Below are 26,484 nucleotides of genomic sequence, written 5' to 3'. Positions count from 1 at the left end.
GAAAATTCACATACTGTCTGTTTCATCACCACAATTTAGTAATTAAACAGGGCCTGGGGCTCTTTTACAGCCTGAAAGACTGTTTCAAAGTAACTGTTACTAAGACCTGAGAAATCAAGAATTTCTATCAAAGTATACTTGAGTGCATTAGATTACTAAATACCAGGTGGCCACAAACAGTCCACACAAAAACACCCAGTGCTGGTAAGTTTGGGGGAACCAGGAAAAGTAAACTGTCTTACAGGGATGAGATTTTTTGTCCTCCTTCCTGAATTTGGAAAATTTACTTAAAATCAAAACAAAACTTAGGTACTTTTGTGTCTGACTCTCAAAATGTATTGTCTATAGTTTCCAGGCTGTGATCAAACAAGCTTCTCAAGCTATATCACCATATATTATTTACAAAATCTCTCTCTCTACAGGTCTGTATTTAAAAATAATCACTTATGGGGGCTGGCATGGCCCCGAGTTCAAACCGCAGGGCGCAAAAAAAAAAAAATCACTTTTGTAGATGGATATGTGATGAAGCAAACATAGCAAAATGTTCAACTATCCAGTCCGGATGGTATGGGTGATGCATTTTTTTCAACTTTTCTCTACGTGTTAAAAAGCCTGGATCTAGGGGTGAAAATGATCGCTTTCACAAGTCAGAACACAAACAAATATCACAACTTGAGACTATCTAAACCTATGAGGCCTTTCATCAAATCACAATCCCAGAATTTCAAGCACTTCACAAAAAAGGCCCTCCTTTAAAATGGCCAACTTTCCTGAGAACAGTTAACTGACATAAAAATTTAACAGCAATATTACCATTTAAAAGAAAAAAAAGATCTCTCGACTAAATCAAGTTCTCCTAGAAAGCTCTATTGCAGCTTTTATGAGAATTTTGAGTCTTAGCTTGACTCGGTAAACTTCTACCTCCGATTTTTTTTTTTTTTTCATAATTCCAACTAGCCTGCCTTAACTGAAGTTTTTAATAATAATAATAATAAATCCCCTAGCAAGCAGATCCATGAACCAGGTCCTAAAACCTGCAAAACCCAACAGTTGTGAGTGCTGGTGTCTCGGCCTACACGGCAATCTGCAGGACTTTCGCGACCTAGGGTCTCCACTGGCTGACCTCGAGGAACAAGGCGAGGGAGAAACGCAAAGTGGCTCGGAAGGGGTGAAGGAGCAATCCAAGCAGTGCACACAGGGAGGCGGCGCACCGAGCGCCAACTCCTACTCCAACTCCTCGGTACAAGTTGGCGCGGGACTCGGAGCACAGGTGCGCGGGCCCGAGGCCGGCGCCCATCTGGAGCCCACCGGGGCCGGACCCCGCGCCGCCGCCCCGCCCCGCCCGCCGCGCCGCGCCGCACCTCTCGGTCTTTGAGACCCAGCAGAAGCACCTCCTCCATCAGGGTCAGCCGCGTTTCCTTGGAGTCGCCCTTGTCGTCGTCGTCCTGCTCGTCGCGGCGGCTCTGCGCGTCGTCCTCGCTGCCGCCGCCGCCGCCGCCGCCCGCCGCCCGCTCCTTGTCTGCGGCGTTGCGGGAGGCCTCGGTGCGCCGCTGCACCAGGCCCGAACTGCGCTGGGTCAGCGAGGTCATGGCTCCGGCCGAGGCGGCGCGCCGGGCCGAGAGGGATGCGGGACCGGCCGGGTCTCCTCCCTCCTTCTCCGCCCGCGGCTGCCGACCCGGGCTTCCGTGTTAAATCCCGGTGGTGGAGCGACGTCCGTCGGCAGCGGGGCCGGGGGCAGGCATGGGGAGTCGGGGCGGGCCAGGGAAGGAGGCCAGGCGGCAGCGGGGAGCGACAGGGGTGCCTTCCTTCCTGCGGCCGCGGCCCAACACTACCCGAGCTCCCCGGCGGAGGCGGCGGCGGCGCCTTTCCAATATGGCGGCGCGCGCTGACGTCACCGGAGGATGTGGCAGAGCCGGCGCGGGGCGGGCCGAGGGCGCCGGAAGCGGCAGGAGCAGGGACGGGGGCGGGGCGCCGCCACCGCCCACCCTTCCGCGGCCCGGGGGGGTTTGTCCTGCCGCTTGCGTTGCCCGTCCCGCGGCCCCGCACGGTGACGTGTCCTCCCGTTGTGTCCTCTCTCCCAGGAATGCGGGGACCCTGCTCGGTCTTGACCCCACAGTCTAGGGAGGTGACCCGGGCCGTGTGCCTGTGCGGCCCCACGACCCGCAGGACGGGCTTCACTTGCTGCTGGCGGTGACCCTTCCAAAGGAGCGCCTGCAGACTGCAGAGATGGAACGTGAACTTGTGGAGAGACCTGGGCGGGGGCCGGGAGTTGGAAGGGCTTTGCCTAGCCGGGCCCCCGACCTGTGCAGTTAGTGGCCAGGGCGCGTGAGTACCGGACAGTTAGTTCTGCACACCAGGACAGACGCCCCGAACGAGCCTTTTATGGGCACAATAAATCTGTCGGGTTTCGTGCCACGTCTTTGTACACATTAGCTCTCTCTCCGTGTAATTGCTAGGTTAAATCCTCCTGGCATGCTTGACAGTTCGTGCAAATTGCGTTAAAGAAAAGCTGCCAAACCTGAGAGGGGTTCGGGGAGGAGAAGGTGTAACTTGTAAGGAAAACATTATCCAGAAATGGCATTGTGAGCCATCCAGTATCATTAAAAAAAAAAAAAAAAAAAAAAACACGTATCAGGCTGTGGTTAGACAGAGGTTTGGACAGGTTCTTCCCCCTCCACGAACCCATTGACTAGAACTCTTTCTTATAGCCCAAGCCTAGAAAATGAGGTTAAAGGGGAGTCCCCCACACTTCCCCTGCCCGCGGGTTGAGCACCTGAGCAACCTTCCCTGTTTCCTGTCTAAGCAAAGGCCAATTTCACCTCAACCAGTTCCTCTCATTTCACATCCTCTTCAACTTCTCATCCCTTCCTCTCTCTTCCAATTCTTTACCAAATAGCTTAAAATATGTTTCTTTGTTTAAAAAAAAAAAGGAAAGGAAAAAAAAGAAAGAAATGTAATTGCATTTATTATTTGACTCATCTAGCTAAATCCAGTAGTTAAAAAGTATGCAGATGTATTTCCCAGCACTGCCCTGTTCATCCAGTTGGTCCTCTCCTCCCCTTCTGTGGAGGTTTGAAAATATGGCAGTGAATTCTCTGATAAACTAATCCTTAAAATGTAAAGCCTAATTCCCTTCCCCCCTGAGTGTGGCTCAGATATGATGGCTTTTTCTTTCTTTTTTTTTTTTTTTTTTTTTTGCAGTATTGGGGTTGAACTCAGGGCCTCATGCTTGCTAGACAGGCACTTTACTACTTACCGGTTTTCTGTGTTGGATAGTTTTGAGATAGGGTCTCATGAACTCTTTCCCCAGGCTGGCCTCATTCTCTGCTGCCCACGTAGCTAGGATTATATGCATGAGCCACCTCCACAGACCTTGGCAACTCTTCTAATGAACAGAACATGGGAGACCTGACTAACTGTGTATGACTTCTCAGATTAAGTGGTAAAAGTCTTTGCAGCCAGCCTCCCACTCAACATCACCCCATCATTCACTCTGGGGGAAGTCCACTGCCTCACCCCAAAGACTTTCAAGCAGCCTTAGGGTAGGAAAAAGTCCAAGTGGAGAACAACCCAAGCCTCCTGCCGCAAGAGCCACCTGAGTGACCCATCTGAAGCACTTCTAACCCCAGGGGCGCCTTCAGTTGATTACCGCCCTAGTCAAAATCTCAAGGGAAACCCAGTGAAAGATTCTGCACTAGTGCCACCCAGCTAAGCCATTCTCAAGTTTCTTACCTGTGAGATAATATTTGTTGTTTAAACCTGCTAAAATGGGAGTACTTTGTTACTCAGTAGTAGATACTGGAATTTTTGCATACACCCTTCACGTGGACATGTGCACACACAAATAAGTAAGCACTAAGACTACTTTCTTGGCTATCCTTCCAGAGATCTTTTTAAAAACATACTTAGGCAAAGGTGAAAATGAATTTTTCTTCTCGTTGATGTAAATAATAGCACATTATACACAATGTTTTAGGGTTTTCTTTTGTGGTTTTTGTTTTGTTTGTTTGGTGCTGGAAATTGAACCAGGTAAGCATGAGCTGTACTCTTGAGCTACATTCCCACCAACACATTGTTCTGCGTGTTGAGTTTTTCCATTTAATTGATGTTTGAAAGCATGTTAGCTTTGGTGGAGTGGCTCAAGCGATAAAAGTGCTTGACTAGCACGCGTGAGGCCCTGAGTTCAAAACCCAGTGTTGCCAAGAAAAAAAAGCACTTTCTATCACTAGTTGAGAGCCCTCCCCAAAAATAAAGCTGGGGGTGTAACCCATGCCCAGCTCATGGTGGGTTCGATTCCCAGCACACACACACACACACACACACACACACACACACAAGCTTCTTCATACTTGGTTTCCGCTGCATCATATCCTATTACATAAACACACTAAAAACCCCCTATTGATGGACATTGAGGTTATTTACAAACAAATGCAATAATGAATGATCTTATCTGCAAAAATGTATGTTATAATCTTGTCTAGTCATACACCAATACACTCTTCTTTTTTTATTTTTTTTTAGTACTGGTGACTCAGGCACAAGATGTCATGGGAATCCACAGATGTGCTAAAGGGTTCTTGGTCTCAGAACACTCTCAAGAATGAGAGACTGGAGCACCAGAGTTACAGGTAGGAAAAAAGCTTTATTGATAGAGAAAGGCTGACTGGAGAGATGCACAGCAGGGTCCAGAAATATATATATATATGTATATGTAAGGCTCCACCTTAACCTAAAGAACAGTTTGCAGTGGAATCCTATAGGTCCATTCTTGGTGCGTGTGGGCCTCCTGTACCTCCTGGTGCTCTGGCCAAGCTGCTTCCTCCGCTTCTCCGAGGTTGTGGGGGCTTCTGCATTCCTAAGATGCCATGGAGCTGATTTATGTTGTGGGACTGCTACACTGGGTTTTGAACTCAGGGCCTTGTGCTTGCTAAGCAGGTGCTCTACCATTTGAGCCATGCACCCAACTCACACACTCTCAAATTATGGAGACTTTACCTAATTTTGCTCTTCTTTTCCTGAGTTTTCATAGCATTTTTCCTTGATAATTTTTCCATGTAGAGTTCAAAATCATTGTGTCAAGGAAAAAAATGAAAAAGGAATCAATAAAGAGAGAAAGGGGAAAAGGAAAGAAGGAAGAAAGGAAAGGAAGGGAAGGAGGAATATTTGAGAAACCAAAATATCTATTTCTAATAATAGCAATGACCTTTTATTTATTGACTGGGAGGTATGTGTCAGGCGTGTTCTCTAGTGACCCCCTCTCTACCTCCACCATACTCACTCAGGTACTGCTGCTGTGCTGACCAATTCCACAGAGGCTCCAACTATCTCTTCCTCACAACCGGAGAATATCACACCTTATGCACACTTAGAGAACCTAGAAGCATAGGGAGTTAGCACTTCAAGCTGGTGCCTGATCGTTCCTCTTTCTCTCCCTAAATGGACTATTTAGAGGTAGTTCACTCACCTTAGTGGCACATAGCTGCAGGAAGCTCAACCACACCTTCACTCCTCCTTCCCTCTTCCTGGCATCTGCTTCCTGCAGCTGGACTCCACAAAACAGTAGCACAAAGTCCTTTGTCTTCAGCCTTGTTTTCTAGGGACCCTGGACTAAGACATCCATCTTACCTGTGAAAAGACAGGCTCTGAGAAGTAATCTGTCCCGCATAACATATCTAGCAAATTGCAAACCTGGATCAGAACCCTTAATTCATTCAACAAATACTTACATTTATATATATATATTTGTGGTTGGCAGTCTTTATACTAAGCAATAAGGATATAATAGCCAAAAGAAACATAGTCACAGCTTTCATGAAGCTGACACTTTACAGCACAGATATTAAGCAAGTCATCACTCTAATTAGCATATAAGTTGGGGCTGAGATGTAGCTCCATGTTGCCTAGCATGTGTAAGGCCCCTGGGTTTGATCCCCAACACAGAAAGAAAGAAAAGAGGAAGGAAGGAAGGGAGAAAGAAGAAAGGGAGGAAGGAAGGAAGGAAGGAAGGAAAGAAAAATTACAGAGATATCATTTCACAACCACCATAATGGCTTATTGATATAAATAAAAATGACATCATAACAGGTGTTGTCAAGGATGTGGGGAAATTGGAACCTTCATAGACTATTTGTGGGAATGTAAAATGGTGCAGCCACTTTGGAAATCATTTTGGTAAATCCTCTTAGGGTTAAATAGAGAGTAGCCATTTGATTCAACAATTCTACTTCTAGATATATACATATGCGAGATAAGTAAAAATATATTGTTTACATGAAAACATAAACATAAGTGTTATAACAGAGCTATTCCTAATAATTTAGCAATAAATACAGCTCAAATATTTACCAACTGATGAACAGATAAATAAAATGTGGTATATCCATACCATGGCATATTATTAGGCAAATAAAGTCATCAATAATGAAGTACTAACAACCACATGGATAAACCTTGAAGAAAAACCATCACAAAAGAAGAGCACATATTGTGAGAGTCCATTATATGAAACATCTAGAATAAGCACAACCATAGAAACAGAAAGTAGATTAGTGAGTTGGAGAGGTTGGGGAACTGGGAAGCAACTGTTAATGAGTATGGGCTTGCTTTTCAGAGTGATGAAAATGTTCTAAAATTGATCTAGTGACAGTTGCACAACTGTAAATATGTTTTTAAAAACACTGAATTCTACAACTTACAGGAATGGATTGTATGGTATGTAAATTATATTTTAATCTGTAATTAATAAAATTATGAATTTTGTATTAGGTTTGGCTAGGAGTATGTTCCAAGATAATAAAAGGAGAAAAAAAATTGGTTCACAAGTATATTTTTTGTAATATGTATTTTTCTTTTTTTTTTTTTTTTTGGCAGTACTGGTGTTTGAACTCGGGGCTTCACACTTGCTAGGCAGGTGCTCTACCACATGAGTCATAGCTCCAATTCATTTTGATCTGATTATTTTTGGAGATGGGGTCACAAGCACTATAGGCCCAGCCTGGTCTGGAATGGAGATACTCCCAATCTCAGCCTCCCACATAGCTCGGATTATAGGTGTGAGCCACCAGTGCCTGACTGGGTTTTTCATTTTTAGATTAAAATACTGTGAACAAGATTTGCTTGTTGCAGGATCAGAAAACATACTCATTTTTAACCAATACGTTTTGGACTAGGATTTAAATGTTGAAGCAAATGTAAAACACAACATTTTCTTTACCTTCACTGAGGACCATAGTGAGGAAACAATATAAACATCAAAGGAATGCAGACTAGATAAGCCATAAAAATAATTCTAGGTCGTTGCTACAGAAACTCTAGAATTTATATAATTTAAGGGTCTCTCAAGAGATCAACCCATTCACAATTCTGAAACTTTTCTAACTGCTTTCTCATTGTTCCTAGAAGTCTAGATTTCTCACCTAGAGGTGAGATTTCATGGTTTTGCTAGGTTAAGTTTAGTCTCTTTCTACCATGATCATCAGTAAGTCTTCTGAATTTCTAAGGTAAATCTTTAATTACTAGTCTACATGAGGCAGGATGTAGAAAGCAATTGACCAGGCCATCAGGCACGTACAGACTTCTATGTCAGGGTCTCTACTCTCATCCCAAAGTTCTCTTCAGGCAAAGCTATCTTCTTGGACTTTACTTCAGGCTTTCATATAATCCTCTATCCTTCTGTTGCTCTTGACAACCTCTCTTTCTTGGCTCAGTGGAAACTCAATAGCTTACTCATTGCCAACCTGGAAAATAGCCCCTTACATATGTCTACAAATTTAATTTGTTCCCTGCCCCACCTCCTCTAAGTAAATTATCCTCAGTTCCTTGAGCCAACCATGAAAATAAATGCTCTTCTGTCCAGGACTTTAAATAAATAAGTCAAAGCATTATAAGAAAGAAACGACCTTCTCAAGCTGTAGAGCCACTTTTCTTCCAGGAGCAAAGGTTGCTGGTCCTGTCAAAGGACCAAATTCTGCAGCTTCCTCAGCAGCAGCTGTAGTAGCTTTCTATATAGTGGAGCACACAGATTTTTTTTTTTTAGTGGGACTGGAATTTGAACTCAGAGCTTCCACTTGAGCCACACTTCCAGTCCATTTTGCTCTGGTTATTTTGGAGATGGGGTCTCATGAACTATTTGCCCGGGTTGGCCTTGAACTGCAGTCCTCCTAATCTCAGCCTCCCAAGTAGCTAGGATTATAGGCATGAACCACTGGCACCTGGCAGATTTTTTTTGGTGGTAGTAGGGTTTGAGCTCAGGGTCTCACACTTGCTAGGCAGGTGCTCTACCACTTGAGCCACTTCATCAGCCCTGTTTTTTTGTGTTGGGTATTTTCAAGATAGGGTCTCATAAATTATTTGCCTAGGCTAACCTTGAGTCGCAGTCCTCCCAATCTCAGCCTCCTCCCAAGTAGCTAGGATTATAGTTGTGAGCTGCCTGCCTCCAGGTTTGTTTGCTTTTCTGATACAGGGTCTTACTATATAGCTCAGGTTCGTGTCAGACTCATGATTCTCCTGCCTTTCCCTCCCAAAAAGCTTAGCAGATATTTCTTGTCTCACAGTTCTGTGAATCAGGTGTCCACGCACTGTGTGGCTGGATCCTCTGCTGAGAGACTCACAGGGCTGTGATGGAGGGCAGCCGAGCTGCCTTCTTCTCTGGAGGCTACATGGGAGAACCTTTGCTTCCAGGCTGGCTTAGGTTATTGGTATAATTCCTTTCCTCATGGCTGTAGAACTAAGGGCTCTGTCTCTTGTTTACTGTAAGCTGGAGGCTGACTGTGAGTCCTGGAGGCTGCTGGGAGTTTCTTGTCACATGACCTTCTTCAACATGCTTACTTTCTTATTCCAGCAAGGAGACCCTAGTGGGAATCTGCTAGTCCAATGGAGTTTTATATAACACTACATAATCATGGGATCAACATCCCAACACTGCTACCATATTCTTTTGGTTATAAACAACTCATTAGCTTTATCTCATACTCCAGAGGAGGGCACTATACAAATGGCTTGGGCTATTTGGTACCACTGGGTGGTCACATTGGTGCTGCACCCACCAGAGCAGCCGTCAGCCTTTCTGCATGTAGATGGACATTATGTGAATGAACAAATTAATGAACAACCAGCCTTTCAGTATTTTAGGTTATCTTTTTCTCTATTCATAACTCCCCAGAAAAAAAGTACATATTTATTGCAAACCATACCCCAAATTAGTGGTTTAAAGCAACAGTTAGTTTATTTGCTTGCTCTTCTGTGGCTCATCAGTTTGGGCTGGATGCAGCGAGGCTGTTCTGTTGGGCTCTGGAAAGGTCACTTGCATGGCTATAGCCAAACTGTAACTTGACTTAAGCTAAGTGGTTTAATATGGTCCCACTCACAAATGTGGAAATTGGTGCTGACCATAGGCTAGCCCACATTGTCTGCAGCAGGCTAGCCCAGTCTTTTTCATATGGCTATCTGGTTTCCAAGAGGAAAAGAAGCTGCAAGGCTCTAGAAGTTGTCAATGTTATTTGTGCTATGTTCTATTGATCAAGTAGACCCCAAGGTAAGCCCATATTCAATGAGTACAAAAATAGACTCCATCTCTTTTTCCTTGCTAGAATTACACACAGTTCAAACCTGTACACTCTTCAAGGCTTACCTGATAGCTTACAAAGTAAGCTCATATATAAGCGAACATCTTAACTGGTTAAATATTTAAGAGTCTTTAGTATTTATTATTGTTAAAGTCGTTAAGCTTTGCTTCTATGCAATAATATTATCTATGTATGTCTTTGCATGTTAGTTATAAATATTGCTAGACTATTGTGAATAAGTCACTGTAGCTTGGATGTGGTTTGTCCACACTACAACTCCTGTTGAAATTGGTTACCAATATAATGATGTTAGGAGGCAGGGCCTTGAAGAAAGCATCTGTGTTGTGAGACCGTTCTTGAAGGAATGGATTAGTTCTCATGAGTGTGGGTTGTCATAAAGTGCCTGGCCCTCTGTGTCTGCTACTTCTTTCTCATGTTCAACTCCCTGTCCTCATGGCTCCTGCCATATGAGCCCATCTGCCATGTTATGATGTAGCATGAGGCTCTCACCAGATGTGGCCACCCAATCTTGAACTGCCCAGCCTGAGGACTGTAAGCCAAAATAAGCTCCCACACACCTTTTTTTGACAGCACTAGGGTTTGAGCTCAGGCCCTCATACTTGCAAGGCAGGCACTCATCACCTGAGCCACTCCACCAGCCCTTTTTTGTTTTTTTTTTTTAATTTATTTACTTATCTATTTTTTTCCTTTTTCTTTTATTATTCATATGTGCATACAAGGCTTGGTTCATTTCTCCCCCCTGCCCCCACCCCCTCCCTTACCACCCACTCCGCCCCCTCCCTCTCCCCCCCACCCCCTCAATACCCAGTAGAAACTATTTTGCCCTTATTTCTAATTTTGTTGTAGAGAGAGTATAAGCAATAACAGGAAGGAACAAGGGTTTTTGCTGGTTGAGATAAGGATAGCTATACAGGGCATTGACTCACATTGATTTCCTGTGCATGGGTGTTACCTTCTAGGTTAATTCTTTTTGATCTAACCTTTCCTCTAGGAAAGGTTCCTCTAACTGTTCCCCTTTTCCTATTGGCCTCAGTTGCTTTTAAGGTATCTGCTTTAGTTTCTCTGCGTTAAGGGCAACAAATGCTAGCTAATTTTTTAGGTGTCTTACCTATCCTCACCCCTCCCTTGTGTGCTCTCGTTTTTATCATGTGCTCATAGTCTAATCCCATTGTTGTGTTTGCCTTTGATCTAATGTCCACATATGAGGGAGAACATACAATTTTTGGTCTTTTGGGCCAGGCTAACCTCACTCAGAATGATGTTCTCCAATTCCATCCATTTACCAGTGAATGATAACATTTCTTTCTTCTTCATGGCTGCATAAAATTCCATTGTGTATAGATACCACATTTTCTTAATCCATTTGTCAGTGGTGGGGCATCTTGGCTGTTTCCCTAACTTGGCTATTGTGAATAGTGCCGCAATAAACATGGGTGTGCAGGTGCCTCTGGAGTAACCTGTGTCACAGTCTTTTGGGTATATCCCTAAGAGTGGTATTGCTGGATCAAATGATAGATCGATGTCTAGCTTTTTAAGTAGCCTCCAAATTTTTTTCCAGAGTCCACCAGCCCTTTTTTGTGATGGGTATTTTTGAGATAGGGTCTTATGAACTATTTGTCCCAGCTTGCTTCAAACTGTGATCCTCCTGATCTCTGCCTCCTGAGTAGCTAAGATTACAGGACTGAGCCACTGTTCCTAAGCTAAATCTCTTTTCTTTATAAATTACTTAGTCTAAGGTAGTCTGCTGTAATAACAGGAAATGAACTAAGATGTAAGTATTTACCTTAAATACTGTTGTTTTCCTTTTCTTTTAACTTATTTTTTTTTGAGACAGCGTTTCACTATGGAGCCCAAGCAACCCTCAAACTCTTGATCTTCCTACCTCATTTTCCCAAGTGCTGGGATTACAGGCATGAACCACTACAACTGACTCAACATTTACTTTAATAAATATTTCAAAGCACCTAATAAATAAGTTCTAAATGTACCAGAGAATACTAAGGCTGAGATTTTTTTTAATGACCTTGGAGATGAGAAGTCTTTCTTGGGCTGGTGGAGTGGCTCAAGTTGTACAGCACCTGCCTAGCAAGTCTGAGACTCTGAGTTCAAACCTCAGCACCACAAAAAAAATAAAAAGAGAAGTCTTTCTTGTCATCAGCTAAAATCCAGAACCATAAAAGAAGACATTAATAAATGTGATTTCATAAATACCAGTAACTTTTTTTAAAGGGTGGATCAAATTTGAACTCAGGGCTTCTCACTTGCAAAGCAGGTGCTCTACAGTTTGAGCCACACCTCCAGTCCATTTTGTTCTGGTTATTTTGGAGATCGGGGTCTCATGAAGTATTTACCAGGGTTGGCCTTGAACTGCAGTCTTCCCAGACTTAGCCTCCCAAGTAGCTAGGATTGCAGGCATGAACCACTGGCAGCCAGCTAATCAGTAACTTCTGCCTGGAAAAAAAATCGCAAAATCAACACATATGGCAAACAGAAAAAAATGGGCATAGAACATTAACATTCTACAAGAAAGTAAATACAATTGGCTCTATTATTTATTTATTTATTTGCAGTACTGTGGATTGAGCTCAGGGCCTACCCCTTGAGCCACTCCACCAGCCCTTTTTTGTGATGGGTTTATTTGAGATAGAGTCTCACAAACTATTTGCCTGGGCTGGCTTTGAACCAAGATCCTTCTGATCTCTGCCTCCTGAGTAGCTAGGATTACAGGTGTGAGCCACCAGCACTGGGCTACAATTGGCTCTTAAATGTGAAAAAAAAATAAGTGACTTTACTACTAATAAAAGAAAAACATCAAAATTATACTGATAACACCCTTTCTCCAATTATGTTAAGTTTGGCAACACAACATGTAGGCACAAGTAGAGGGAAATCAAAAGTGTTAATAAAAGATAATGGTGAAATAAGATGAAAATTTAGCCATCCCTCTTCTATGAATCTTCTAGATGAATCTGCAGTGTAGGAACTGACATATATATGGGGCTGTTGTAGCATTGTTTGTAGAAGTAAAAGACGGAAATAACGCAAGGAAATTCATCAACAGAGCACCAGTTAAATAAACTGTAGAACATCCACACAATGGAAGGCCATGAACTGTGAAAATGAATGAGGAAGCTCTCTGCTTGCTAATACGGAACGATCTCTAACACATATTGTATGGAGAAAAATACAAAGGGCAGAACAGTTTATACAATATGCTATGTTTTGTGTAAGAAAGCAAAGAACAAAAGAATCTGTATTCATATCTGCTTATATAAGCATTTTTTAAACTCTTAGAACAATACAGAAGAAATTAACAGAAGGAGTTATATAATTTGCGAATGAATATAGGAATGCAGGTTAACATTTCCATGATGTATTGGTGTATTCTACACAGAATTTTTTAAATCTGTACATATGTGTATTTTATTAGTATTCAATTTTACATTTACTTTTTCAAAATGTTATCTGTATTGAGATATAATTCATATGCCCAATTAAATTATACAAATGGCTCTTAGTATATTTACAGAGTTGCATAACAATCACCCCAGACAATGTCAGAACATTTTTATCACCTACTCCCACATAACTGCATGACCACTAGCAGTCCCCTTCCTTTTGTCTCCAGCCTCACTCCCCCAACCCTAGGCAACCACTCACCTATTTTCTGTTAGCACAGATTTGCCAACTTGCCTGTCCTATGAAGGTATTGTTTCCTGTCTTTTCTCCATGCACAAGTTTAATCCATTTGTTCATTTATAGATACCTCTGCTTACTTTGTCCCAATCCAAACATCTCCCTCTCCAACTGTCACTATACTTTATTTAGCTTCATTTCTATAAATGTTCTATGTCAGTAAAGAATGAATTTCTACCAACTGCCCATGGCTGCTGTCCTCAGCTGACATGGAATTTCTCCATGTTTTTCCTGCTCTGCCCCTTCTGTCCTTCTCCCTGCTTCTCCCACTGCTTCACTTACCACAGGGCAGAGGAGCCCTGCTCAGTGTACATCCGGGACCATAGACTTTGTAATCTTCTCCTACTTCCTTCCCACTTAAAAAAAATCATTTTCTTATTTTGCATTTATATAGCCCTTCTCTTAAAACTCTTCAGTACCAAATGGCAGTTTTTATAATACCCTCATGAGGTCCACCACAACAGTTCCACTTCCATATTTGTTTTACACTATCGCTTTCTCATCACCAAAGTCCTTCTCTGTCAACTCACTAACAAAATTCAGAAAGACATCCCAGGTGAATTTGTAACTGAATATAAGTAGATACTCTGGATAGAGTATATTTAAACCATACACAAAAGGTTTTGTCAAATTTTAATTTACTAAATCGAAATAAGGCCAGGCATGGTGGCTCAAGCCTGTAATCCTAGCTACTCAGGAGGCTGACATAGGGAGGAGGCTGATTCAACGCAGGCAAAAAGTTCACAAGACCCCATCTCAACCAGTGAGGTTGAGTGGGTGCTGTGGGTGCTGTGGCATATGGCCTTCATCCCAGCTATGAGGAGAAATGCAAATAGGAGGGTTGCAGTCCAGGCCAGCCCATGCATAAAGCAAGACCCTATCTCAAAAATAACCAACACAAAAAAGGGCTGTGGGAGAGTGCCTGCCTAGCAAGCACAAGGCCCTGAGTTCAATCCCCAGTATTGCTCCTCCCCAAATAATAATTATAAGAAGATTTTGATGGGATTATTTCTTTCTACCAAGATAAAATGAAAATGCAACTAAGTTATCCTAATAGGTAACATGGTAATATTTTTATCATAATAATAATTCTATTTTATTTTACTCAAAATCTCAATAAGCCTTGATCTTGCATCACTTACTAAACAAATAGAATAGTAGGGGCTTAATTAATTACTTCCTTCTCTTATGAAAGATTTAAAGAAGTCAAATGTCAAGTATGTAATAACTAATTCTTAATTTGACGTTGACTAGGCTTGGTTTTCTTGAAGAGTTTCATGGTTATTTGAGTATTTTTATCATTTGCCTTTACAAGTGAAGGTGTTCCTGGGTTTCAGAAAATTTACAGAAGATCTGATGGGAGAAGATTTGGGAAAATAAGTTTCTCAGTCTTTTGTATTGTCTTAACTCCTGAAGTAAGTATGGTCCTCCCTTGCTCTCTATGGGGGATTCTGCCTACCTCCTGAGGATGCCAAAGTCCTCAGATGCTGGTGTACCTTTTGTTAAATGGTGCACATCCTCCTAATTACTTTAAACCATCTCTAGATTCCTCATAATACCTAATGCCTTGTAAATCCCATTTATTCTGTACTGTTTAGGGAATAATGACAAGAAAGAATGTCTGTATATATTCACTATGGACATAATTTTTTCCAAATATTTTTTACCTGAAGTTGGTTAAAAATGCAGATTCAGAATCTGTGAATCCAGACAGCCAAGTGAATTTGCTTAAATACTGAAGTGTTCTCCTTCTGATCTAACAAGTCTGTCTATGCTAGTCCTCAAAACTAGAGAGTGACCAATAGATGGTCAATATGCTCTCTTAGAATCTTGCCACAGCCAGTCAAGAGGTGGAGCATGTATCTCCCTCTTTTGAACTCGAGCAGGCCTTGAGACTGCCTCCAGCAATGGGGTTTGGTGGAATTGACATTCTATAACTTCCAAAGTTAGGTCATAAAAATATCATGGCTGCCTGCTTTGTTTTCCTGGGATGCTGACTCCTGGACCACAGCCAGCATGCTGTGAGGAAATGCAAGCATCCTGCGGAGAGGTATCCATAGACATGAACTGAGGCCTCTGACCCAGAGCCCTGGCTCAGCTTCCAGTCAACAGTCAGCATAAATTTGTCAGCTGTGTAAGAAAGCCACCTTGAAAATGAAGCCTTCAGCCCCCAGATGAGTTATCACAGCCGATGCCTTGAGGAACAAGCATGAGCCACCAGAAGCACATAACTGAAATCATTACCAGAAATAGATGACTGAGCACAGGGTAAAGAGAGCTTGTTTGGCTCAACCTCTAGAGCAGGAGCTGGCAAATACATTCAGGCATAACCTAGCGACAGGAAGTGTTCTGAGAGATGTGTCATTAGGCAATTCATCTTTATGGGAATGTCATAGAGTGCACTTGGCAAACTCAGCTGCCTTTGACATCACTAGGTGATACAATCTTCTGGGTCACCCACGAGATGAGATCACATGTGGCCCATCTTTGTCAAATCAAACATCATGACACCTCACAGGGCTGTATTTACATTTAAAGGACTTCCCTCTACTTTGAGGTCAGTCAGCCAAGTCAGGAATGGAGACGATTTGTTATTGCAGATAGGACTCTGAATTCTCCATTAGCTTTCTTTACCCAACTAAGTAATTTACTGAGAGCTGACCCTACACGTTGACTAGGAAAAAGGAAGCCACCAGTGGAAGCAAGGCTAGGAGAAATCAGGCTGAGAAAAATAATTAGGTTAATGCAAATGCCATGAAGAGATGGGAAATATGTTCTCAAGAGACAGTGAGATTTGACAGCAATCTATTGAATTAGAGCTAGAGGGAGCACTCCTATGATGAGAGAAAGAAGAAAGAGTCGAACTGGTAAGAGCCCTGAGTATGAATTTGAGGAGTTGTCACAAAAATCATCTCTTTTGGTTTCTTAGCTCTTGAAAAGGAATGGGATAAAGTCAGATACCAAAGATCTACTTGTCCAAGGAGTTTGTCATGTTAAGAACTTAGTACTTATTTACAGGGTGGTTGAATGTATCAAATGATTTTTCAAAAGTAAAACTCAAGTAATAGGAATACATTCCTAGCGGAAAAGATTCAAACAAGAATCAATTCTAGAAGTCATCTTTCATCCTCGCCCTAATTTTACTTCCTTCCCCCAAAATAACCTGGACCACAGTGTGGAGCTTAGCTTTCCTGTCCCTATTCTGTACATCTATATGCATACACATGTACAGACTTTTGTTTGTTTGTTTGTTTACTTTTTCAGAGACAGGGCCTTGCTATGTAGCCTTGGCTAGCCTCACACTCTGGATCTTCCGGCCTTAGCCTCCCAAGTCCTGGGATTAAAAGCATGTACCATCACACCTGGCTCTCATATAGATTTTTAATATAAAAGGATCATGCCATGAACATTGTTCTATAAGTTGCTTTTTCCACTTTACTATGTCCTGAGGATCTCCCACATCGGTGCACTTACTTCTACCTCATTTTTGGTGTGTGTGTACAGTGTTGGGGATTGGGCTCAGAGCCTCATGCATACTGGACAAGAGCTGTATCCCAACCTCTCTATCTCATTCTTTTTAATGGCTGCAAAGTATCTCTTGGTATGAAGAAATAATTTTCCTAATTGGCTTTGGATAATTAACTGATTTTCTAAACGTTTGCAATTCCAACAGTGCTGACAGAAATCTCCTACAAACACCTGTGTGCTAAGTGGTTCTGTAAGAGGGACGCCATGTTATAAAATTAAATATGAACTGAAAAACAAATCAGCTCATATCTCGATTTTCCCAATTGGCATGACACTCACATTTTCTCTGACATCTTTTTTTTTCTTTGCCTTTAACTGTTTCTTTAGCAACATCTAGGAAAGTCAGGAACAGCGACTCACCAAGGAAGAAGAACACTCCTCTCGCAGGGAAATTTAGTTTCAGAAGCTGAAGTTAGCTAAGCCCTAGATTTGGGATGAGCAATTGGAAAGCAATTTCACTCTCCCAAGGACTTTCCTAATAAAGATGGCCCTGAAATAGGTTTGTCTTTCTTGGTATCCCTCTTACTTTCAGTTCCTTGGGCAAAGTTACTTCTTGATTATACATACATGGTTTTAAAATAAAAGGAAGCCTTATAACAGTGATGCAGTAAGTTTTAACTAGAATTAGCCATTTCCTCCCACTGACGATGCCCACTGTGAGGAAAACAATGTGTACCAACAAAGCATCAGTAACTCCATTATCACACTAGCCTCTTTTGGACAGGTAGATTTGTCTCACTGTACTAGCTGGCACTTCATAACCTTGAACCCTATTGTCTCTTCCTATTCTGAGGTAATATAGCCATAGCCAAATCTAAAATCATAGCTCTATCCAACCTTTTACTGTTTTATTTTATTTATTTCCTTAGTAAAGTGACAGGGAGTGTAAAGAGTAGGTTTACCTTTTACCAAGGCCAGGTCAGTGGCCTTGGTAAAGCTGCATAAACCCATCAGAAGGGTCTTCCAGAATGTAACTCAGGACACAATAGGGACACTTGCACACCGATGTTTATTATAGCACTGTTCACAATTGCCAAGCCATTTTGAATGGATTAAGAAAATATGATACACACACACACAATGGAGTTTTATTCAGCAATAAGGAAGAATGAAACTGTGTCTTTTGAAGGTAAATGGAAGAAATTAGAGGACACCATGTTAAGTGAAGTAGGCCAGGTTCAGAAAGACAATGACCATATGTTTTCTCTCATATGTGGAAGATAGATCCAAAAGGTAAACGTATACACAGAAACAAACATGATAATACACACATTTTTATATAGAACATGCTTGTAGCAGTGGAACCAGTCTGTGGAACTCTGGGGAGGAGGGAAAGGAAAGAGAATGACAGTCAACAATATTGAAGCACATTGCATCTGTGCAGGTAGAGGACGCAACACTATGTACTGAAAGCTGCTGAATAATGGGGTATAGGTGGGAGGGAAGGGGTAAGGGAGAGTAACAGAGGGGGTTGAACTGACCAAAGTAAAGTGTACTCACAAAGGGGACACAGTGAGAAACCCCTTTGAACATGGACTTTGGAATTTAGAATGAAAGACAGGACTATAAAATAGGTACAGTGGAGGGCACTTGGGGAGGGGAAGGGTGGATGGAGATGAAGGTGAGGGAATGTGGTTGATAAACTTCATGTATGTATGTGAAATACAATGATGAAACCTTGTGTAGTTGCTTTAAGTGGGGCAGGAGGGGGTGGGGCAGGAGAGGGTTGTGGGGGAGGGAGAGAGATGGTGGAGAAAATCTAACCAATGTACAATGTAAGGCTATTTGGAATTGTCACAATTCATTGTGACAATCCTCCCTATACAGTGAAAATAAGCTAATAAAAATGAAGAAGTAGAAGTAGAAGAAGAAGAAGAAGAGGAGGAGGAGGAGGAGGAGGAGGAGGAGGAGGAGAAAGAAGAAGAAGAAGAAGAAGAAGAAGAAGAAGAAGAAGAAGAAGAAGAAGAAGAAGAAGAGAAGAAGGAGGAGGAGGAGGAGGAGGAGGAGGAGGAAGAAGAAGAAGGAAGAAGAAGAAGAAATAGAATGGCCTTCCATACTGAACTAGAGTTAACCTCATGTTAAGAAAATGATGGCAGTCCCTTGGGCTATGTCAAAAATATACCTACCATTCCAAGATAAACTTCCATCCTTAACCACAACTGCTGGGGTGTGACAAGCCATTCCAATTCCCGCAGACATCTTCCCCTGGTTCCCCCTAAGAAAAGTTCCTTTTATAAGGTTGCTTGTTTATTGGCAGGCATCTTTCTAGTTGTCCAGCATCAGAATGAAATGATTCTTTTTTTTTCGCAGGTTTACAATGGAAAAATAAGCCTATGCAGGCCATTAAAATTTAGACTAAAAGTTCTACCTTTAGAGGGAAGCTAATGGTATGGAATGAAGACTTAGAAAGCTGAAACAGGAAACCATTTCTTTGGCTGAGGGGTTTAATGGTTGAACAAAGGAGATGAAGAGCTCGTATGGACTGGCCCGGGTGGTCGCTGAACCGTGATGTGGATTTTATCAGGAAGAAGGAAAAGAAGAAACAAGGCGAGGAGCAAGGAGGTCCTACCACCCCCCATGTCTGAAACCCATGACCATCTCTACTGTCCTCCACATCCTCTTCCATTAAGCAAGGGAGCTGGCGACCGTGCTCATGACCTTCAAATCATCCTTTGGTTTTCTTCTACCCCAGATGAATTATTTCCATGGGAGTATCTCAGTTAAGTGGAGAGGGGGAGTCAAAATAATCCATAGTGTGCCATGACTCTCGCTATGTCCCTTTAAAAGTTTTTTTTAAAAATAATTTCCAACAGAAACACTGCAAAAATGTCGGAACTCCCCTATTGCCTTTATTCAGATTGACCATTTTTGAAACATTTGGCCACATTTGTTTGACTATTCTCCTCCTCACCATCTGCATCGCTTTTTCCTGAACCATTAGAACTTCAGAGGCTGTAAAGAGCATGTCTTTACTGTGTACTTGATACTTCAACGTGTAGTTCTGTGAATGAAACACATTTTCTTACATGACCACCACAGTACAGTTGCCAAATCAGGAAATTGAACCGGGATGCATACTTTTATCTACTCTGCAATCTGTATTTCACTTCTGTCGGTTATACTGATGAAGTTCTCTGTAGCATTTCCCCATCCAGTGCAAATCCCAGCCAACGATCATATGTGCGTTAAGTTGTTAAATTTCTTTAATCTGGAGAAATTCTTCAGCCTTTCTTTCTCTTTCAGTACATTAATATGTTTACAGAATACAAGTCAGTTATTTTACTTTTCTTTGGTGGAGGATTTGAACTCAAGGCTTCATGCTTGCAAACAAGTGCTCTACCACTTGAGCCACACCTCCAGTTCTACAAGTCAGTTATTTTATAGAATGTTCTTTAGTTGCTCTTGCCTGGTGTTCCCTCATGACTAAATTCAGGTTTTGAGTCTATCTGAGACAAGGGATGCATGTTCTCTCGGGTCTCCTACCTGGAGGCACACGCTGTCAATCTGCCCAGGTGGCTAACGTTCACCACTTGATCCAGGTGTTGTCTAGTTTCTCCTCTGTACAGTTACTATTTTTCGCCTGCAGCTAAAAAGCAATCTGTGGAGAGCCCCTGCAGAACTGGGTGAATATCCTGTTCCACAGCACATGGTATCCCCCGGATTTAGCAATCCTTGCCATTTCCTGCCCAAACCAGTGTTGCCTGTAAAGATTGCAAAATGGTGAGGTTTTCTTTTTCAATCCCATCCCTCCCTTCACAGTTAATGTAAGGAAAAGCTCTCCCTTATGCACCCCGTGTATTTATTTATGTATTTAATGTCAGCATGAATTGATGGATTCCTGCGTGTGTGTGTGCGGGTAGGCAGGAAGGGGGAGCCAGGCATTGTGGATTTCTAGTTTATTTAATGATTTATTTTTAATTCAGAAATTTTCCCTCTCCTTCACACTAGCTCCTGTGTCTTTTCAACTGCCCCATGTTTTTTTAACCCCCAGTTCCTTACTTGGTGGCACAAGATGTTCCTGGCTCATCTTGGGCTTTGCCTGCCGAGCCCTGGACTCAGCCCTCTCCAAGGACCCCGATTCTTCTTAAAGATGAAGTAGGATCTAAAGGGATAGTGGCTGGAGGCGCCTCCTGCATGTTTTATAATGCAAGACTTTTTTAGTTAATTGTGCAAAATTATGGGTTTTATTAAGACATTTTCGTACTTGCACACTATGTACTCCCGTCATATTCACCTGTCACACTCTCTCCCCACAATGGTCCTCCCTCTAGTCCCTCATAATCTCCCTTCTATTTTTGTGACTTTAAAAAAAAAATCTAGATTCCACATATGAGAGTAAACATACAGTGCTTATCTTTTTTGAGTCTAGCTTATTTCACTTAACATCATGATCTCTAGTTCCATCTTTTTTCCACAAATGACATAATTTCATTTCTCTTTATGACTGAGTAATACTCCACAGTACGTATATATACATTTTCTTTATCCATTCACCTGTTGATGGGCACCTAGGCTGATTCCATGATTTGACTGTTGTGACTACTGCTACAAGTTAAGTCTGACACCTTAGTCCATTCAGCCATCCTCATACCCTGCCTCTGGCATTTTATGTTTTTGTTTTGTTTTTGTTGATACTGGGGTTTGAGCTCAGGGCCTCACACTTGCTAGGCAGCCTCTACCACTTGAGCCACTCTGCCAGCCCATGCCTCTGGCATTTTAAATGAGGAACTCACTGACTCTAAATAACATTTCTCGTGGTTAGATTGTTGGTATTCTTTCAAGTTATTTGAGATTATATTTTGGGTTTCTGTTTGTTCCAAAGTAAAGCAGAAAGTGCCTTTTTTGCCATTTTTTACAAATAGAACAATATAGCAGGGTCAATCAAGGTGGCACATATCTGTTGTCTCAGCTATTCAGGAGGCAGAGATCAGGAGGATTGTGCTTTGAGGACAGCCTTGGCAAAAAGTTTGCAAGACCCCATCTCAACAAATAAGCTGGACATGTGGTGTGTGCCTGTGATCCCAGCTATATGGGAAGTTTATGTAGGAGGATCTTGTCAGAAGTTGGCCCCAGGCAAAAAAAGCATGAGGGCTCTTCCCCCATCACTCCCCACTCCTTCCCCTGACTTTCCCTCCCCCACCCCCCACAAAAGAAGGGGCTGGGGTTTTGGGCACAGTGGTGGAGCACCTGCCTGGCAAACACAAAGCCCTGAGTTAAAGCTCTAATACTGCCAGCAGCAACAATAATAATAATCATTAGTGAAAGAAAAGTTCAGAAAATAAAAGCTAAGAGCATATTTAAACTCACCTGTAGTTCTGTCACCTGGGGTTAACCACCACTGAGATGTTTATGGTGGTGATCATATTTCACAGTATGGAAGCACCAAAAATATATTACACAAAAATAAAATTATATATTTCCAATTTGTGTGTGTGTGTGTGTTTCTTCAGGGTGAAATTCTACAAGTGAAATTACTGGGTCAAAAATGCACGCATAACCAGGTGTGGTGTCAAATACCTGTGATCCCATCTCGGGAGGCAGAGGCAGGAGGATGGAGAGTTTAAGGCCAGCTTGGGCTACATAGCAACACCCTGTATCAAACAAAGTACGCAGATTCTCTCCAGCAAGTGCAAAGCCCTGAGTTCAAACGCCAGTACTGATGAAAACTAGTAAAACTAAGTGGATCAAAAGAGTGTGCATATTTGTAAGCAATGAAAATATGTTCCACAGTATTGAATATCAGGGAAATGTAAATTAAAATCACAACAAAATACTACTGTACATCTTCCAAAATGTGCAAAAAACTTTAAACTGATAACACCAGCTGCTGGAAGAGTATGTGGCAACAAGAGCTCGGAACAGCAGTGGTGGAATTTTAAGTCGTAGCAAACACCTTGGAAAACTGGCAGTGTCCCCTAAGCTGAATAATATGCAGTCATCCCACCATTATGAAAATGTCTATCTACACGTTCTTCTAGTTTTTTCATGACTTTAATATTAGCCATATGGAGGTTAAGTTGTAAACCAGTTGCTTCATCTGCGTTTATTGACCAATTTATCATTTACTTCTGGATATCAATCCACTGATTCCAAAGGTAAAATAATATTAAGTACTTATGTCTACTTGGATTCAGTTTTAAAGCTTAATTCTTTTTCAGTTGCCCATCTTCTGTTTTCATAATTATAAGTACATCATATACACTTTATTATTTATAGAGAAAATCCTCCTTTTCCTTATTCTTTCTCCAAACTGTCGTTAATATTTTCACATATTTCTTTTCTGATTGAGCTCTAGAGTCATTTTGTAGAGGCAGAGTTTAGTTTGGGATTGGGGTTGAAATTGGGTTAAATTTTAAGGTAACTTAAAGAAACATAACACCTGTCATGAGCATGTGTGTTTTGCCACTTATTCAAGTCCTCTTTTATGTCCGATGAAATTTATTTCAAGACTTATTTGACTGTGGAGTCCTTGAGGCTGGAATCTGTTTTATTTATTTATTTTTTTGTCCCTCAGTAGGGCACAGTACCTAGACACAACACATGCATTGAATATTAGTTAACTGGATGAATGAAGGGTTACACCGAAATCTCAAACTGCCCCTCTTAAAAATAACCCACCTGCTCTGTCTCCAGTAGCAGGCCTCTGCTCTATGTGTTTAAGACCTGTGGGAAGGGCTGCAGCTAGAACTTAGTGGTAGAGTACTTACCTGCATTCATAAGACCTGAGGTTTGATCCTCAGCACCGACAAAAAATGAAAAACGAAAACCATGGACAGGAACATTTTTCCTGATTAAACTATGTACAATAAATCAGCTACCGGGAACAAAAATGAAGTAACTGGCACTCTAAGTAACATTTGAATAATTAACTTTCATTAGCACACAACTATGTGATTTTGCCCTCCAAGGAGCAGCTGCATTTATGCCTAAAACCTAGCATTTTCTTTCATGAATGCCAGTGTTCGTGCAAGAGAGATCATTGCAGCAGAGACATCAGTTATCAGGAGTACATGTGTTTAGCTATGTGTATAACAGTTCTTTTATTTATTTATTTATTTTTGGCAGCACTGAGGTTTGAACTCAGGGCCTCATGCTTGCTTGACAGGCATTCTTACTGCTTATGCCACTCCACCAGTCCCTTTTGTGTGATGAATTTTTTTCGAGATAGGGTCTTCCTAACTATTTGCCCAGGGCTGGCTTCAAACCGTGATCCTTCTGATCTCTGCCTCCTGGTGTGAGCCACCAGCATCCAGCTTAGAGATGTTTATGAGACTTCAAGGGCATCTCTGCAAGCCAAGCCTTGTACCAAATCCATAGGTAACACAAACAGAAGGAGCCTAGTGAAGAAGTGCTAATCTGAATTTTTTAAATATCTAATGTTGTAAAACTTTCATGCTATAATTTATGGCTTTTCAAGTCACATTTCAACTTGTATGAATAAGGAAAGCCTGCCGGTTTATTATACAGAATACAAACTTAGGTGTGCGAAACATAATCTTGTCTGTCTGTAATTGGACTCAATGTCTATCGAAAGCCTTCATTCTGCCTTTGTCGGAAAACTTAATCGCTGTCAGTTTGGGCTGAATTGTCAACCTAGGTTGTTTTCAGTTGATTTGGAATATTTTCACTTTTTTCTGAGTTGCTCCAAGGGAGAAAAATCTTTTTTTTTCTTTTATTATTCATATGTGCATACAAGGCTTGGGTCATTTCTCCCCCCTGCCCCCACCCCCTCCCTTACTACCCACTCCGCCCCCTCCCTCTCCCCCCCACCCCCTCAATACCTGGCAGAAACTATTTTGCCCTTATTTCTAATTTTGTTGTAGAGAGAGTATAAGCAATAACAGGAAGGAACAAGGGTTTTTGCTGGTTGAGATAAGGATAGCTATACAGGGAGTTGACTCACATTGATTTCCTGTGCATGTGTGTTACCTTCTAGGTTAATTCTTTTTGATCTAACCTTTTCTCTAGTTCCTGATCCCCTTTTCCTATTGGCCTCAGTTGCTTTTAAGGTATCTGCTTTAGTTTCTCTGCATTAAGGGCAACAAATGCTAGCTAATTTTTTAGGTGTCTTACCTATCCTCACCCCTCCCTTGTGTGCTCTCGCTTTTATCATGTGCTCAAAGTCCAATCCCCTTGTTGTATTTGCCCTTGCTCTAATGTCCACATATGAGGGAGAACATACGATTTTTGGTCTTTTGGGCCAGGCTAACCTCCCTCAGAATGATGTTCTCCAATTCCATCCATTTACCAGCGAATGATAACATTTTGTTCTTCTTCATGGCTGCATAAAATTCCATTGTGTATAGATACCACATTTTCTTAATCCATTCGTCAGTGGTGGGGCATCTTGGCTGTTTCCATAACTTGGCTATTGTGAATAGTGCCGCAGTAAACATGGGTGTGCAGGTGCCTCTGGAGTAACCTGTGTCACAGTCTTTTGGGTATATCCCCAAGAGTGGTATTGCTGGATCAAATGGTAGATCAATGTTTAGCTTTTTAAGTAGCCTCCAAATTTTTTTCCAGAGTGGTTGTACTAGTTTACAGTCCCACCAACAGTGTAAGAGGGTTCCTTTTTCCCCACATCCTCGCCAACACCTGTTGGTGGTGGTGTTGCTAATGATGGCTATTCTAACAGGGGTAAGGTGGAATCTTAGTGTGGTTTTAATTTGCGTTTCCTTCATTGCTAGAGATGGTGAGCATTTTTTCATGTGTTTTTGGCCATTTGAATTTCTTCTTTTGAGAAAGTTCTGTTTAGTTCACTTGCCTATTTCTTTATTGGTTCATTAGTTTTGGAAGAATTTAGTTTTTTAAGTTCCCTATATATTCTGGTTATCAGTCCTTTGTCTGATGTATAGTTGGCAAATATGGGAGAAAAATCTTAAATCATGCTAAGATGAGGCCACGGATGGGAAGTACGTAGGGAGTTCCCATAATTTTATGCTGCATCAGCATCCATTTTAAATATAAGTTGGACTCTCCTCAGACCAGAAGCAGGGCTTAGTCACTGCTCTCCACCTCCTCCCAGTTCCTCAATGTGGCTGACCAGATATCTGCCTTACATAGTCACCCTCTGGTGACTACACTATACAACAGCTAGGTACAACCTGTGATTAGCCCCTCTGATCCTAACATCGCATATGTACTTTGCACCTAAGCCACAGTAACTACTTCCCCGTCACAGAGGGACTTCAGGGAACATGTGCTTGATTGCTGTTGCCTAATTAGAACTGTCCATGGGAAGCCACCTAGGTAACACCCTGGACTCCAATAAAGTCTCACTCCCCCGCCCCCTTGCTCCCTATTTGCTGGTTGGGTATGTTTGTCTCAGAGAGCTCTTCCCTTCCTGCTAGCCCTGCAAGCAAGGCCTGCTTCCCTCTTCTCTCTCTGGGATATGTGAGTAAGAAACTCACTTTTGCTGCTTCATGTGTTCTGTTGAGTTGTGGCCTCAACTCAACCTTCAGGTCTCACCTGACCCACACACCTGAACCGAACTTTTCTGGTCAAGGAGCTCCTGAAGAGTGGCAGACAAGAGTCACAGGGCGTTTGCCACGTTTCCTGTGAGAGGGAAGGGACACTTCATCTCAGTTTGGTCTTAGGCAGCGGGATGACTGCCAAGACAAAGAATTATTTCCTGGCTGGGAGTGGTGGTGCGCACCTGTAATCCCAGCTACTT

General features: G+C 42.1%; 1 protein-coding gene and 1 long non-coding RNA gene across 8 annotated transcripts in view; one reads left to right on the top strand and one right to left on the bottom strand.

Moving 5' to 3' along the window:
- The window catches only part of Golph3 (golgi phosphoprotein 3), a 39,687-nt gene extending 37,796 nt beyond the window's left edge, over window positions 1-1,891 (bottom strand). For 5 of the 7 annotated variants that reach the window (XR_012449205.1, XR_012449206.1, XR_012449204.1 and 2 more), the window contains exon 1: window positions 1,362-1,891. Coding sequence is in view for 2 of the 7 variants with exons in the window: in XM_074077674.1 (XP_073933775.1) it covers window positions 1,362-1,589 (228 nt within the window). In the remaining 5 variants the exon portion in view is untranslated. The remainder of the gene's footprint in view (window positions 1-1,361) is intronic. The other 2 variants (XM_074077674.1, XM_074077673.1) reach the window with 2 other exon arrangements.
- A 52-nt stretch (window positions 1,892-1,943) lies between these two features.
- The window catches only part of LOC141424223 (uncharacterized), a 28,920-nt gene continuing 4,379 nt past the window's right edge, over window positions 1,944-26,484 (top strand). The window contains exons 1-2 of the long non-coding RNA XR_012449208.1: window positions 1,944-2,325; window positions 4,525-4,631. This is a non-coding gene — a long non-coding RNA (uncharacterized lncRNA). The remainder of the gene's footprint in view (window positions 2,326-4,524; window positions 4,632-26,484) is intronic.

This window comes from Castor canadensis, chromosome 6, assembly GCF_047511655.1.
Source record: "Castor canadensis chromosome 6, mCasCan1.hap1v2, whole genome shotgun sequence".
Taxonomy (NCBI): domain Eukaryota; kingdom Metazoa; phylum Chordata; class Mammalia; order Rodentia; family Castoridae; genus Castor; species Castor canadensis.
Note: the sequence above shows the minus strand (reverse complement) of the source record. Positions and strands in the feature narration are given on the sequence as shown.